The sequence below is a fragment of the Pholcus phalangioides genome, unplaced genomic scaffold (assembly GCF_987345545.1).
Source record: "Pholcus phalangioides strain wild (caught in Gottingen) unplaced genomic scaffold, Ppha-v1.0 ptg000022l_1, whole genome shotgun sequence".
Taxonomy (NCBI): domain Eukaryota; kingdom Metazoa; phylum Arthropoda; class Arachnida; order Araneae; family Pholcidae; genus Pholcus; species Pholcus phalangioides.
In genome coordinates, this window is record NW_028301615.1 from 42516 (window position 1) to 59446 (window position 16931).

General features: G+C 33.6%; 1 protein-coding gene across 1 annotated transcript; it reads right to left on the minus strand.

The window, feature by feature from the left end:
* Positions 1-58: 58 nt before the first annotated feature.
* ais (DExD-box helicase 52) lies at positions 59-16930 on the minus strand. Its single transcript, XM_089249518.1, has 14 exons — positions 16690-16930; positions 14041-14155; positions 11530-11633; positions 10549-10734; positions 10167-10247; positions 9073-9241; positions 8183-8255; positions 7829-8032; positions 7115-7205; positions 6465-6738; positions 4140-4215; positions 1595-1666; positions 1391-1480; positions 59-187 (listed from the first exon to the last, which is right to left on the minus strand). Exons 1-14 carry the CDS (start codon positions 16768-16770, stop codon positions 115-117), a joined length of 1689 nt encoding a protein of 562 aa, XP_089105644.1. The 5' UTR covers positions 16771-16930; the 3' UTR covers positions 59-114.
* Between the last annotated feature and the right edge of the window lies 1 nt (position 16931).

The window sequence follows — 16931 nt, forward strand, 5'->3', positions numbered from 1 at the left end:
GCATTTGTTTGATAAAACCACAAAACAGCTTAGATCAGACCAACTAAAAACACAGGTCTCAAAAAATATAAAAGATGTTTTTACTTTATTCACCATTAAATACACTAAGTTAAATTATTTTTCTTTATTATCTAATTTCTTTCCTCCATTTTTCGAATTTTGAAGTTTGGATTTCTTGATGATTTTCCTGCACAAAGTAGAAAAAGTGAAAATAGATAAACATGTTTTAGTACTCACTGTCACATGATCTCAATTCTTACACATGATATTTTTGTGACAAAATTAATGAGTGTTTGACTTTATCATGTACATTTATCCATATTTATCCATCAATCAAATCATGTAACATACACATTTGGTAACTTTCGACATTGAAAGCCATTATTATTTCATTATGATTCAGATGACTATATTTAATTGAGACAAATATGGGAAATTTAGGTCATAAATATATGGCACCACCGATTTTTGCCAAATATTGCTTAGCAAAAAATACAGTGATGCAGTAAGTCTGCTAAAATGTATTTCACAGGAGAAAAGATGAGCATATAGAAAACATGTGAGATGAATATTTATGGTCGTGTTCATTTTAACAGAATTCATAAATTATGTACATGATTATTATCTCTAATTCTAGAAGAAATTATACATTAAAAGCTTTGTTGAAAATGGGAAAAACAGACTATTTTTTAATTTAAAAAAAAAACTAGAAAAGGGAAAAATATGGGAATATCCCATATCAGGTCATGTCAATGAACAAGTTAAAGCATTAAACAGATAATAAATATTTTTTTAAACATTAGGTATCACTAGAGCAACAGACAAACATCACCTTAATGTAATGAGCTCTAATTCAATGAATTTTTTGAGGAAACAGCACAGAAACAGAAGCAAAAGCAATGAACAATGTGTCGTTATATCTGGAGGTAATTTTGTTTTCATTCGCGCTATAAGCACTGTATCAGCTTGACTCACTAATTATTGACGTTATAGCTGAGGTGTTGTATAGGTGACTGAGGTGATGTTATAGCAGAGTTTGGCAACTACTACTAAACCACACATGCATCTTGTCAACAGAGTTTGGCTGTATATATCATTAGGATTTCATTCAAGACTCAAGATTTTATAGAATAACATTCTATATTCATGGAATATGGTGATAATTACTTCTGTACTCAAAATAAGAATGAATATAATAAAATTTGAAAAACAAAGGAATTACAATAATTTTAATTAATAATTTAAAATTAAAATAACATTTTTTACACATCAACAAGCTATTTTTAAACACATTCATAAGCTGGTTTGTTTAGCCAATGTGATTTTTAATTGATTCAAAAAAAAATCCTCTATATTATAATCTCAAATCTAAATATACGTAAAAACTTACTTTTTCTTTGCATCTTTCTCCAAAACATACTTGGGTACAGTCGATATCTTTTGCCTCTTGACTTTGACGGTAACCCTTTTCTTCTTTTTTCTAAATCCAATAAAGGGATGAGTTGCATAAAAGCTTGTAACTATAAAAACTCATTTATCAAACCGAGAGAAGAAAAAATGTGTGCAAAAATTATTTATTATAAAATAAACTTACTTTGGCATCTTTTTCAAATCCTTTACATATTCAGGAATTTCACAACCAGCATTTTTGATCACTTGAGCTATACTGATTGTTTAAAAGACAAATGTAGAAAAAAAAGATCACCAACCATTTTGCATTTAAAACTCACTGAAAATAGTAAATACTGAATGTCATTATAACAGAAGAGGCATTATCACTTAGGGCAATTCAAGTATTACGTCAGCAGATTTTTAGCCTTCTTTGCTCCCCTTTGCTGTCAGCAAAACTCTAACCCCCTTGCCAATGAAATTTCATCAGCGCTGCCCTACCTCCTAATGCATATTTGGATCAGAGACGATGTATACGGGGGGGGGGGGGGGGGACGCACACAAGCCCCCATTCTCCCCAGACGTTCAAAAATTTATTTTTACAACATTTAAATATCAGAAGAAAATGCTGTTTGTTATTATAATCAGTTTCTGTTAATGTCAATGCTGTTTGAAGGCTAAAAACTCAAAATTTCCCTTTAAGAAATTCATTGCAACCCACCCCATAAGTCATTTGTGCCCCCTGATTAGGATTGCCTTTCGAGAATATGCATAGGGCAGCAGGGCAAAAGTAGACAATTGCCTTCCTGATCACATGCGCACCCTCTGGGAATCCCCCCCACCCAATTCGAAGAGCATGTATCCACTTATGTGTATGGAAGTTCCACAAATCACTCAAGAGCAATGCATGTGTTGCACTGAGTGGACACAAAACCATTTAGCCAACCCCCCATAAGTGATCTTTATCCCCATAAAATATCTTCATAAAGTGTGGCTGGTGACTTAAGCATCAATCAACCCCCCCCCCCCACCCCTGTCATCAAAAGTCAGCAAATCCAACCACCCCCATTGACGCTGACATAATACTTGAATGTCCCTTTAATAGTAATTAAAGGAATTTGATGACACATCAAGTCACAAAGCGATAGCAGGCATTTCTTTAAAATGTGAAGAATCATCTAATAAAAATAAGGCAATTTGTATGATTTGATGTATGATTTTTTCATCACACAACCACCAATCATTTTATGCATGAGAGCTAATTAGATAGGGGACCTAAGTTTAGAAGCAATTATGAACCAATATGGTTTTATTCTTTATATTAGAATTCAAAAAAAAAAAAATCAGTCAAGCCATAGGTTGGTAAGTGGACAACTGTTTTGCAAAGTGGCTACATAATTTGTCTATTAAATTTTCAAAAATTAATCAAACAATGGAAATAAAAATTCAAGTAAAAATTAATAATAAATAAAATTGCAACACATTATATCTTAGTTCAAGAGTTCTCAAAACTTTTCTACCCACAGTGCACCTGTACTTCTTTTAATTTAATTTCTTACATTAAACAAGGAAAAAAACTGCAATAACTTTCCACTTGCTATTATTAAAAAAACAACAATAAATGATTTTTTTTCACAGTGGAAAAAAACAATTGCATCAATATTGACCCTGCATTCTCGTGTATAGGTCTCAGCAAAACAATATTGAATAAATAAAGAAAAGATAATGAATGAAATAATAAAAATCCAGTAAAGCCTTGTTATTCATTTAATCCAGAACTGTTTGTTGAATGACATCTGTTTATTGAATGATAATTTACCCCTCTGTTATAAAAGTAAATTACTGCCAAAGTTTTCGAAATTCTCCCGCAAATGATATTGATAGAAGGAGAAGTAACTTTGCCAATTCAGGTTGGCAACAATAATAGATTTTCAGAAAGGCTTTGTTTGATTGCAGTAGCAAGGGCATTCCATTCATCATTTTATAATGCACATTAGAATATATTTGGGGTAGATGATACTAGTTCTTTGAACCAATTCATATTTGATTCTTTGGAAATTTCAATTTACTGACATGAGATAAATAAATTTGTTGAATGATGTTAAGTCCCCCTCCCCTCCAATTACATCATACAGGCTACATAGGTAAAAGAGCGTATGACATTTTACTGGTGAACCATTGATCCTAGAGGCATACTTCCAATCAGAAAAAGTATTCAAATAACGTGTAGAATTCAGATATGTCATTCATGTTGCACCCTGAGCCCAAAAATGCAATTAGAAAGTTGTTACCCTGTCTCTCCTGATACCAACTAAAAAGATTTCCATTCACTAAGATATTCCAATACGGAAAACAGAGGAAAGTTGGGAAAAAACAGCATTAAATGTGCAGGGAAACTGCTTTAACCGCATTTAATGCTGTTTTTTACTAACTTTCCTAGTTTCTCGTATTTGAATATCTCAGCGAATATTGCACTTAGAAAAGTGGAATTTTTTTTAGTTGGCATCATGAGACAGGGCAACAACTTTCTAGTTGGGCTTTTGGGCACATGGGGATAGTATAAAAAGTTAATTTTTTTATTGTAATAACTATACAACCTCTTGCAACATGAATGACATATCTGAGTACTACACGTTATTTGGATACTTTTTCTAATTAGCAGTATGCCAGTAAAATGCCATATGCCCTATCACCTATGCACCCTGTATAATCAAAGCATGTATGCAAGTAAGAGAGAGATGCTTCTTTACCTGCGAAGATTATCCAAATCATCTTCAGTGAAATAAGTTATAGCGCGTCCTGGATTTCCAGCTCTTCCTGTCCTACCTGAATTTTCAAAAAATGTAAAACCAAATTAAGTAAAAATAAAATAATTTTAAAAAATGTTTTTAACCTTTTAACGGCCAATGTTCCCAATTGGGAACATACTTTTGATTAATTCAAAAAAAATATTTCTCTTTAACGAAAATAGCTGATTTTTTTTCCCTGAACATATAAGGTTCTGAACTTAATTTAGAAAAGACAAAAGTTATTCGATTCAGCTCTTATCATATCAATTTATTATTCTAAAATCACCCATTTTCAATAGAAATTATCTGTAAGTTTATGTTTTAATTATTAAAATAGTTTTTGTAAACATACATGCATCTCAATTTTTTTTTAATTGTAGAATATTGCCAAGAATGATAAGAAATGCTCAATGAGAGAGAAAAAAAATGTGTTTGAATTCCAGGGAACTTTTCCTACGATTGTTCCCAATTGGGAACATTGGCCACTACTGACTATTCTAAAGTGCAATGCAGAGGAGTGGCATTCCGAAAAAACAATTTATTGCTTTTTCCTTCTCTCTGGTGTGTCTCAAAAGGAAGGAAAAGTATCAAATTTCACATTCCGATGTTTACATGCAGCACCCCCTTTTTTCTGTGACTGACTTTGCCCCCCCCCCGCCCCCTCCCTTCAACCTTCCCTCTACGTTTTGAGTAATTTTGTTGGTACGTTGGTCTTTCAGTTCTCAGTTGATATCTGGTCTTGTGACTTTCTACACTTCTTTTTCCCATCTTTTTTGTTATACTAGTAGCTTATTAGACTGAGTTTGAGAGATTCTGATATATCACATCTCTCTGATGATGAATTCGAAATGTGCCAGCTACTGCTTGATGAAAATGAGCGGGCTACAGATGAGGAAGATATCGATGACAACATGCTTGGCCCGGTCGTTCCTGCAGATGTTTGTGGATATCTGTGTTTTAAGATCACAACGTAGTTCATTTGTGGGTGAATTTGTAGATCCTATCAACATGTCTTCTACATCAAAATTGCCTTTCAAAGATCAGATAATTACCCAGTCAAAAAATAAGAAAACATCATGTGTAAAGTGCCAAAAGACTAAAATTCATGCAGCCGAAGTGGAAAAAAAGTACTGCATTCGACAAAAATATAAGTAAACCTACTGAAGCAATCAGTCATAAGTTTCCTGAGCTAAGTGCAAGCCGACTCGATTGATATTTTTTTCAAATTTTTAGCGCAAGAGTACCTCAGTTACTTGGATGAGATGACAAATATTTATGTCACACAACATGGATCAAATTTGAAAATTGAGTGGAAAAAAATCGCAAAGTTTTTTGGATTGGTTTTGCTAAGTGGGTATCACAGAATACCAAGTGAAAATGATTACTGGAGTACTTTCAGTAGACACAGCAGTACCGATTGTCCCCACTGTCATGCCGAGAAATAACTTTAGAGACATAAAAAATAACTTCCATTTGATGGATAACTCTTTCTTACAACCCGGTGATAAGTTGGCTATCTATGATGAATTAAATGAAAAATTCACACACATTCGGTTTGGGTTGTTCCATGATAAACTAAGCATCGATGAATCAATAGTACCGTATTACGCTCATCATTCAAGTAAGATGTTTATATGGGGAAAACCGATTCGCTTTGGATTTAAAATTTGGATGATTTGCTCAAATAATGTGGTTTCCCATATAAAATGGAAGTATATGCTAGTAAGCAGTCATAGGAGCATGTGCCTTTAGGTACCAGAGTTGTAAATAATATTTTCTCTCTCTTTATATTTTTAAATAATATCTTTTAACTTACCAAGGGATCCATACAAACACCTAAATCCGCATGTATGTATTCTTTTGTGAATTTTAGACCAGCATTTCAGCTCATCATAAGCTCTTTATTATAATCCAGATATACATGCCTTTTGAGTGTATTCGAGAGAAATTTATTTCCATCATTTTTAAAATTCTATATGTATATTCTTTAATTTTTAAAATAAATTTATTAAATGATGACGAATTTTGCATCATCCTGTAAGATGGCTTCACAGCAAAAATTATGTTTAGTCAGATCCGGCCAATGTTCCCAATTGGGAACATTCAAGAAAACGCATAGGGAAATTTTTTTTCTTCAATTTCTCGATTGATATCTCTTAACTAAAAAATCAGAAGGAGAAATTAACAAAAAAAAATAATGAAAATCACTTGGAATCTGAATTCGGCCGGTAAAAGGTTAATTAATGATATTTATTGTTTCTCATGGGAAAAAAAGATTTTCCTCACCTATCCTGTGAATATAAGATATCGCACTAGGTGGGAAATCATAGTTGATGACCAAATTCACTCCTTTGAAGTCGATACCTCTACCCATGAGCTCTGTGCATATTAGTACCCATATCTTACCAGCTCTGAAAGCCCTAACGACATTGTCTCTCTGGAGCTGTGGTCGATCTGCATGAATCACGTCGACCATAATACCATCATAAATGAGTTCTTTAAACAGATCGCGAGCCCTTTCCTTTGTCTGAACAAATACAAGGACAGGGGGCATCAAACCCTGAAAGTTAAAAAATTACTTTTCTGAGGATATGTACATAAACTAAATTAGGAAAAAACAGTGGTTGTTACATCAAAAACTTAGATGTCAATTAAAACATGTAAAATTTTTTTAAAAACACAGAGAAAAATTTTTCGTAAATCTTGAAAATTTTAAAAAATCTTATTCAGCCTATTTTTCCCCTATTTTATTAGAAAAATTAACTACGATCACAATTATAAATATTATAAAATAAATTTTACGCAAGATACAATGGGTCTGTCAAAAGACTATATGAAAAAGAAAGAATAATAAATTGAAATACAAATAACTGTGGAAAACAAAGATCTAACTTGAGATCAAATTACACAAGAAAAATTGTTGAAAAAAAAAATACTTTTTTTACAAGCTCTCGGAATGCCATGAGCTTGCCATACTCGCTACCAACAAAAACAAGCTCCTGCTGCACTGTTGTCACAGCTGCGTTTCTGAAAAATAAGTCAAATAATATGCCAGTAAATGATTTGTAATCATGAACATTTTTCAATTTTTCCTTCTAATGACTCGTGACCAACTGAAAGTTTTCAAGCTGAAACTCTACAAACTTATGTATATATTTGTGGTGGTATTATTTATGGCTTTGAAAAAACAAAGTCATCATCTTGGGTTCACTATTTATGTTAGAAATTTAACAGGACATTGACATCATTCGTAACTAAATCAAGCATTTTACCTTCAATTATAGAATATTATAAGATACCTACAAATGATATTGACCAAAGTGAATGAGGATGCTGCTCCTATCTGCAATAGATACTTTTTCAGAAAAGGAGCAGAAGAGAGCTCCTGAGAATGAGGCCAGAAACTCAGCATACAGATATTGAAAAATAACAAGACATATGGTCAAAATCTGGAAAACAGCACACAAGCTAAAAATGTTCCTAATTATGGCATGGTTAGGAAAAAAGTTGGCCAAGTTGACCCTAAGCAATTTATACAGTTTTTGGAAAATTTTATGAATTTTAGAATTTAAGCATCAGAAGGTCCTGAGTACTCTAACCATGACACTTGAACTCATTAAAAAAGAAAACTTTCTCAGCCAGATACATACTTTTCTCCAATAAAAACAGATACAACACTGTCCAAATTAAGCTTACACCACTGTTCAACATCATGACTGAATGTGGCACTGAACATGGCTCTTTTCACTTGAACAGAATCACAGGCATTGTAGACAATAGCTAACTGCTCCCTAAAGCCTTGCTTTCCTGCTTCAAACAGCTTATCCGACTCATCAATGATAAGCCATTCAACCCTATAAATATACAAAATTATAGCTTTAAATCAATATTTATTCATTCATCGATACATAGCATTTCTCTGAAGTCAAATTAACTACTTGAATGAATTCGATGGTGACACACAAAAAATTGCATGCAATTTTAGAAACGAAAGATTTGCTCACTTGTCCAGAGTAACCAGTGGTGGGTCTTGATGAAGCATGAATATGAGTCTGTTAGGAGTTGATATGAGGATATCTAAGAAAAATAGAAAGTAGTAAAATTATATGTCTTATTTTTGAATAAATATTGATTTCACAGAAAACAGCATTAAAAATATGAAATTACAATTTTCATAATAAAGGCCTCAAAAAATAACAGAATTTTTATTAATTCAAATTATGAAATTTTGCTTTTAGAATTTCAAACTATAAGAGACATATACTGTCGACAGTTATTACAACAACTGTTTGTTATCGTGACTGTTCTATGATGATAATCGGTACAATAAATCTCAAATTTTTCTTATTCATACCATGCTATTTTTCATTCAATATAGCCAACAAAAATAATTAAATCCAATACAATGTTACAACTTTATTATTTTCTAACTTGATGCATTTTCACACTTCAACTGCTTGCACATTATACCAAAATATAACATAATATATATTTTTTTATTTCATCCAAATATGAATTTTCAAGAAGTTTTTCTCTTTTTTCCATTTAAAAAAATTATTTTTGTTCTTGCAAATTTTTTTTAACATTTGATATAACAAGCTCCCAATATAATGTCTGGTTTCTGGTTTCTCTAAAACGAGTTGTTATAAAGTTGATGATTGTACTTGATTAGTTGATAACTTACAATTGCTACAGAACATTTTTAAACATGTTTAATTCTTTTATTTAGAATCAAAATTAACCTAATAAACTTAATAGATAAAGTAACTAACATTGCCCGAACAAAAATATGTTAGGTTTCAACATTAACACATTACAACATCAGGTTTCAAAGCTTCAATTTTTTTAAAAAAACACTAAAATAGAAATTATTTTCATTAAAAAAAAAGCTCACCACATTTTGTAGCTAGTTTTGGCTTCTTTACTACATTTTTTACCTTGTCAATCACATGAGGCCTCAGATTGGTCCCTTCAGATAGCCTCAAACAGTCTCTGTATATCTGTTTGGCCAACTCTCTCGTGGGAACTAGTATCAATGCCCGAAATCCCCCTTTACATGGACTCTAATGAAAAAAAATTAGATACTAACATGAACAAAACTCTTACATGATCAGGTTTTTTAGCATGTCAGTTCAATTGAAACTTTATCCTTGCTAAGTAAAAATAGTGGTTCAGATTTCATAATAGTCAGATTCAAGAGAAAAAAACTTGATAAATTCTTTTGAAACAATTTTTTTCTTAACCAAAAAACTTTAGAGTGCTCATTTATCTTACCAAGCATACTAATCCTTAAAAAAAATAAACACATGATAATTGGGAAAAAAAATTGAGTACACGTGCATTCTAATTTAAATTATAATATGTTGATTTTGATTTCTAAGTGAAAAATAAAAAATGAATCATATTTATAATGTCACATCAAGTGTCGTCAATAAAAAATATCTTTGACCTATTGTTAAAAATGCAGTACTGCCCAAGGCCAGTGCCCTCTTAACGCATAAACCACCTGAGCCTCATAAAAATGAAGTCTGATTAAAATTTTCGAAAACAAGCATGCAAACTTGCAGGCAGGTATTTCTAACAGGTAAGGGCCTCGGAAAAATAATTTTGCACAGGGTTATATAGTAAGGGCTGTCACATCCCTCTGAAGTTGCTCTTGCCACCTTGGCTCAGTGGGTGTGGGTCTCAGTTCAGGTGCATGATGTCACTGCTCAAATATTTTTTAACTGAATCAACTGTGAGATACCAGGCTAACCAATGGCTATAAACTGGTTCTGTCAGGGTAATGACGTCAGTTGGTACCTACTCTGGCACGACATGAAACAGCCCAATGTAAATTGTAAAAAAAAAAATCCAAAAACCTCTAGAACAATTTCTTAGCAATGCTCATACTTTTTAGAATATTTATTACAGAAAAACACTTTTTTCACAATTTATACTTGCATAAGTGAAAATAAAAGAAATCTATATATATATCCACTGTGGTACCTTCAAACTATGAATGATGGGTATCAGGAAAGCAGCTGTTTTTCCCGATCCTGTGGGAGCAGAAACAAGGACTTGTCTCTCCTGAAAAATACCAATCAAAATTTAACAAAATAATGTAAAATTAATTAACAGAGGATGTGTGTTAACATAATTTTATCATGCAACATTTTTTATCTGGTGTGCAGAAAAGTTATAATAATGATTAAAAAAAATTTCATATTTACTTCATATCTTGAATTTTCGACACTAAAATTTTTTTGCAGGTTGATAAATGTGTGTTATATCAAGAACTTTACTAAATTTATGTATGTTTGGTATAAATAAAAGCTAAATACATATAGCAACATTGGTAAAAGAAATAAAGAAAAAGAAGAAAACTTACATTGATGAGCAAAGGTATAGCTTGCATTTGTACTGGAGTAGGTGCAACATATCCCGATTTTTCTATGTTCGACAAAACTGCACTATTTACACAATAATCTGCACTTAACTGCTGGAAATTTTCAATTGGATCAGGAATGTCTGAGCCTTCAACATGGATTCGATGAAGCTTACGCAGGTGCCTAATCTGTAATAAGAGAAAACAAGACAAAAAAATTGATGACTGTGGTAAATGGGAATAAAAATACTTCATATTAGCATACACTTATTTTATGAGATACACTTATTTTTTGCTTTAGCAAAATGGTACAATGCTAATGTAATGATTGATGGTTGGATGTCTACTCGTTTCTTACCTCTTGCACCCATTTTTGCGAAAGTGGCTACTACTTTTTCACATTATATGATTTTCTTTCGCATTTTGCAAAAAATGCGACCGTAGCTTAAACCCTGGTTCAAACCCCACTATTGCCACAGTGGTGGTCGGCTGAAGTTTGTTTTCTGTGTTTCTCTCCTAATATCAATGTGTGAGTGCGAGCTAATCCTCCCCATTAAAATGTCTCGCCACAGAGGGCAAGACCTACAATGGTACAATTATTCAATCATTACACTTCACTCATTGTTATAAAAATTGGTGGCAGGACTGCACATAAACAAGCATTACACAGAAACAAACTTCATGGTGGGTTCATGTACACACACATTCCAATATGTACCAATTTGTTAAGACGTTCTGCAGAGGAATATTGACGAGGTGCTCATGTGGTATAATAGTGGTGGTTTGATTTCTTGCAGAGACGTGAATTTTCTTTCTAAAATGTGTCTTTATCTCTGCTTGGTATCCAGTCTATCAAACTTTGTATAAACAGTGGAGAGTGACATTATTTCTCCCTAAATGTCTATCTACTAACTTTCTTAAAGTAAAATGTGCATTTCTTTCCACTTAAGAGGAACAAAATGTGAATGTACAAAATGGGCTTACTTGCTCTCGCCTGATTTTTGTCATTTTCATAAGAGACATGGTTTTGTCCTTTTTCTTTTTCTTCAGCTTTGGACTTTGAACTTCATCCGTCATTGCTTCCACATCTGAATAAAAATGTGTAAAAGCATTTACAATGTGCGTAATAAATGCCATAACTAGGGCCATACCATTAGCTTCAAAAACCCCAGATGTTAATCTCTCTACATCTAATTACCTCAATTAGTATTGAAACTAAAAACATGCCTCAGTATTAACTTATATAGAGCTATGTACCTTAGTGCAAAAACTATTACTAGGAAAAAGCAGGAGAAAAACACACAGATGAAAATGTCTTGAAGTGATAAATAGGGAAATGTGAGAATATTTTATGTTGCTATTAACTTTTGAACAATGAATAGTAGTAGTAGATATGCAGGGTTGTATATCTGCAATTAATATACAGCGATAACTGACTTATGCTAGTAATTCATTCCAAAACTAATGACATAAGTTGAGATACATTTTTCTATTTATACCATATCTGCTAACTTTAGGAAATGCGAATTAGAGAGGTTTTTGCTCGGATCAGAATTTCGTACAAATATAGATATGAAGGGGATTTTTGAAAAATAACACAAGGACTTTTCATTAATAAAAGTAGAACTGCAGGGATTTTTCTCCCCTTCACAATAATGTGACATTGTGCAAGCCGTCGCCACTCATTGCCAACCACTAGGTTAAATTGTCATTACTCCTCCCAAATCAAGCAAACAAAAAAATCAATATTGAGCCCAAAACAGGACAAAAGGACTGAATGGGACATACAGAGTCAAAGCAGATACAAGTCATCTTTCCAATTTCCCATGGTGAAAAGCTAAATTTACGCTGGCTGTTTGGAGAATTTTGTCTTTTCCCTCCAAAAATTAAATATTTTTTTGTTATTTGACATAATGGCAACAATTTCAGATAACATTTATGACATCATTTCGGGGGTTAAAATGAAGGCAAGTCTTTTTTCTGGGTAAATTGTTTGGGAATAATTTTTTTTCTCCCAAAAGTAGGGATTTTTTACAATCACAGTCAAAATTTGAGAGAATTTTTTGGAAGTCCAGAGATGGAGTAGAAATTCTGGAGTCTTTTTTTCAGTTATGTGATCTCCCCTGCAGGGGAAGAGATGGGAGAGAAATACATATATTTTCTTAACTCTTTCTCAGTTATTTGTCTTTCTTTGAACACCACATATAATAATGGAACTATAATACTTCAAGGCTTGACAAATTGGGAGAAAATTTAGGCAAGAGTCAATTTCTTAGGAGCCAAGCCTAGTTTTTTCTCAAGAAAAAACTGAAACTGTCTTAAATGATGTGTTTTAGGTCTTTCTTGGGCAGGGATTACACTAACTTTCGCCATGACAATCTGGCACTTGGGATTTGCCACGCCATGTAATATAGTGGTGAATTAAATGAAAAAACAGAAGCCACGGAATGAAATGACATTGTTTATTTCAAAAATAATTTCCAAAGCTACATAAGCACTTGTCCCATTGTTTCACCAAGCAGTGAATACCGTGTTTGTAAAATTCCATTAGCTGAGATCAGAACCAGTTTCGAACATTGTCTGTGATTTTTCTGTCAAAATAAAAATGACGATCCTTTAATGCCTTTTTCAGAGAACCAAAAATGTGAAAGTAATGTGGCGATAGATTCAGGCAATGGAGTGGGAGTTCCAACTTTGTTCACCAAAACTTTGCCAAGGTGTTCTGCTTAAGAGCAGCCATATGTGGCAGGGCATTGCCATGCAGTACCCTGCACCATTTTCTTGCAGCAATCAAGGCAGAAAAGCCTGGCCTGTTGTTCCCTGGAGTGGTTTCACTGTGTGATAACACATGGCCACATAGGGTTGCTCTTACACAGAAAACATTGATGAATTTTTGGTGGACAGTGTTGGAACATCAACCTTGTGTAGTCCAGATCTATCACCATATGACTCACATTTTTGGTTCGCTGAAAAGCCATTTTTTGTTGTTGTTGTTTTTTCTGTTGCCATTTTTACTCGGACAGTGAAGTCATGGATAATGTTTAAAATTGGTTCCAATCTCAGCCAAAGGACTTCTATAAGCAGGGTATTCATCGCTTGGTGGAACAGTGGGGCAAGTGCTTGGTAGCTTTGAAGATTATATTTGAAATAAACCATGTCATTCTACTGTTCCTCTTCCGTTTTCATTTGATCCAACTTTAATTGAATATTCCTCTTAATCAATTTCGTATGATCAAAATCATTAAATAGTTATACAATGTGCATCGCAATTCAACCCTCAAACATCTCAGGACTGCATATGCATGAAATCACCAGATAGACACACACGGAAAGTGTTGTCCAGCATTCGACATGAGTTCATCAAGGAATTAGTGTCAGATTACAAGAAACACAATACACTGTACAACACAAATCACACTGTAATAAGAATTTTTTTTTAAAGAATTAGTTTGGAATTCATTATCATCATCTACAGAGACCTTGAAGAAAAAATACCTGAATATTCTTGCTTTCGCTCAGAATCATCATCTTCATCAAGTTTTGTGCTCGACGGTCTGATTTCACTTTCATCGTCGACATAAGTATCACCATTAGCTTGTCCTTTATTTCTCTAGAAATAACAAAAGCATTGAAAAAACCACAACATGAGAAGAAAAAAGAAACTGAAAGTAGTCGTTTAGATTTGACAACTAATTATGGGCTCTGGTTGAATTTGCTTTCACGTGCAGAAAGTGACCACGGTGCACTGAAAATGATGAAAGCATTAAGAACCTCCCACCATTTCATGCTCAAAATTGGATCAAAGCTGGCGAGCAATCCGATCAAAAGAATAAGATTCTATTAGGATAAGGGGTAAATTTTATTGAACTAAATATTAATACACTATGAGCAACTGCTAACAATGTTTCAAGTCTATTTTTTCAGATGAGATATATGTTTGATCAATACAAAATCTTGGTTGGTAAAAAATGTTTTTTGTACCCCTTTTGACCTCTTCTAAACCTAGGTACACCGTTTCATTCTAGATAACTTCTCATGCTTTTGGATGTTTTAAATCGATAAAGAATAAATCGCCACCACATCATTAAAAGAAGTTACGACTTACAAAAATGTTAAGATGGGTTTTCCCAGAAACAGGTCTTCTATGGTGTGTGCAGCATGTAAACGCTGCTGCTGTGGTGGTCGAGTGGTCATAGCGACAGACTTGCATCGCGAGGATCCAGGTTCAAACCCCACTGTTGCCACAGTGGTGGTCAGCTACAGTTGGTTTTCTGCGGTTCCCAGCTTCGAAGTGCGAGTGCAAGCTGATCTCCCCATTAAAAAGTCTCGACCCAGAGAGCACCAGGCCAACATCGTTACAATTATTCATTTTTTCAGTTCACTCACTGAGTTAAGAAAAAACTCATAGTTTAAAAAAATGATTGTAGATGGCAGCACTACACATAATAATCATTACAAAGAAACAAACTTCGGAACAGCTTTGGTATAAGGAACATGCCAAATTGGTGACTTTTTTCCCCGGCGATAAGTTGCCATCGTTGGCATGCTCTGGTTTGTTGTTGTTCCAGAATGTGCTATCCTAAAGCTGTTCTGAAACATTCTGCCAGGCGGCGTTAATTGTTGTAACGCGTCTTTTCAAACAGCTGTACAGCAATTTTACTGTTTGTGTTTGTTCCGAGTGTTTGGATTTAATTTACGTCCTCTGGTCAGGTTGTATTGTTCCGTTTTTTTAAACAGTTGTTTTATTTAAACCCTGATCGGTTTATTATTTAAACAATAGTCGGGGTTTTATTTAAACCCTAATTGATTTATTTTTATCCACAGTTTTATTTTTTAAACAATCCAGAGCTTATTTTTGTTTATACCATTTGTTTTTTACTGTTTTCTATGCTGGCGATTTTTTTTTCTTCTGGTGCACGCACATCATGGAGGAAAGAATAACAGGAGGTGACGCGACCAGCGCGTCCGTTGAGAAAGCATGAGGAATCTGGGTTGCCAGATGAAGCGAGTGATCGCTCTATTAAAGGGACCAAGTAAGCCCAAACAAACCGTGGCTTTCCATGCTTTCCTATGAGAAACATCCCCGTTTTTAAAAATCATTTAAAAATTTGCTATTCACTTTAGGAACTATATTTTTTCCCTCAAATTCTGTGGATATATTTATACAATTGAACGAGAGCTTTTACAATTTTAGTCGTTATTTGTTTTTGAATATTAACTTCAACAACATGGAACCTTTTGTAAAAATAACCAAAATTTACCAATATCTTGTGCCTCAAAATTTCTTCTCAGCATTTTAATTTAAAAAAAATTATGCCAAAGCATGTAACACCTCAATGCTGAGAGACACACAATGTTTAAAGACACTTAAACACCGCGTTTTTTTTTGCGAAAAACATTAGCATATATAATGCCTTTCAGCTGTTTATATTAAAATATTGTAGAAATACTTCCAGTCCAGGTAGAACAACAAAAACTCGAGCACAGACAATTCTAGATTTCAAATTCAATTCGAAACCGTTTTTTTGTCAAATTTTCGTACACATCACTTTAAAAGCAAAGTAATAGGTACAAAATGAAGAGGGAAAAAAAAACAGCCCAAGTGATTATTTTCCTAAATACTGTAGGCCAGAGAGAGGTGACTTATCGCTGCTCGTAAAAAAAGTTTTTTATTTTAAATATTTTTTTTCTCAATACTACATCTACACAGCGGAAGGTTCGGATAGACGGCATATATTTCAATCATACGTATTCAAGAGTATGAGAGTGGAACAGAAGTAGGGTGGCGAAATTTGCACAGCCTACAGGCAGCAAAACCATAAATACACAGTGGCGGAGGACGCTCGAGCACTTCGAGGCACGGGGGTGGCAAAAATCGTAGCTACGGCCCTGTCAGGAAGGTGCTCGAGCACCTCAGAATTGATTCAGAAATCAAAATTCCTCATGTAAAGCTTACGACGAGCACCCACGGGTCTCAAACACTTTCGAAATGTCCCGGATCTATCATAATCATGAACGAAACAAAAAGGCAAAATAAACAGTTAGGTTTTTAACCAATCAGCGATTTCACGCTGAGCGCACCGTAGAAAACCTTTTCCTAGGAAAATCCGGCTTAATGCATAAGAGTTGTTAATATAAGTTTACCTTCTTCTTGCGTTTTTTCTTCGTATTTATATCGAAAGAAGTTCCGAAAACTAACTTCTTATAAATATCGTACGCATCCATAACTATGACTGGAACCTGCAGTAAACTTACGTACAATCACAGCTTAATTACGTTACGAACTTGAATATATAGTCGCCGAAAATAAAACTCAAAATTCCACGTTTTTTTTGGCTTTTGTTTACAAATCGAGTCAGCGTAATTAGGTGAGTGTTGCCATATTA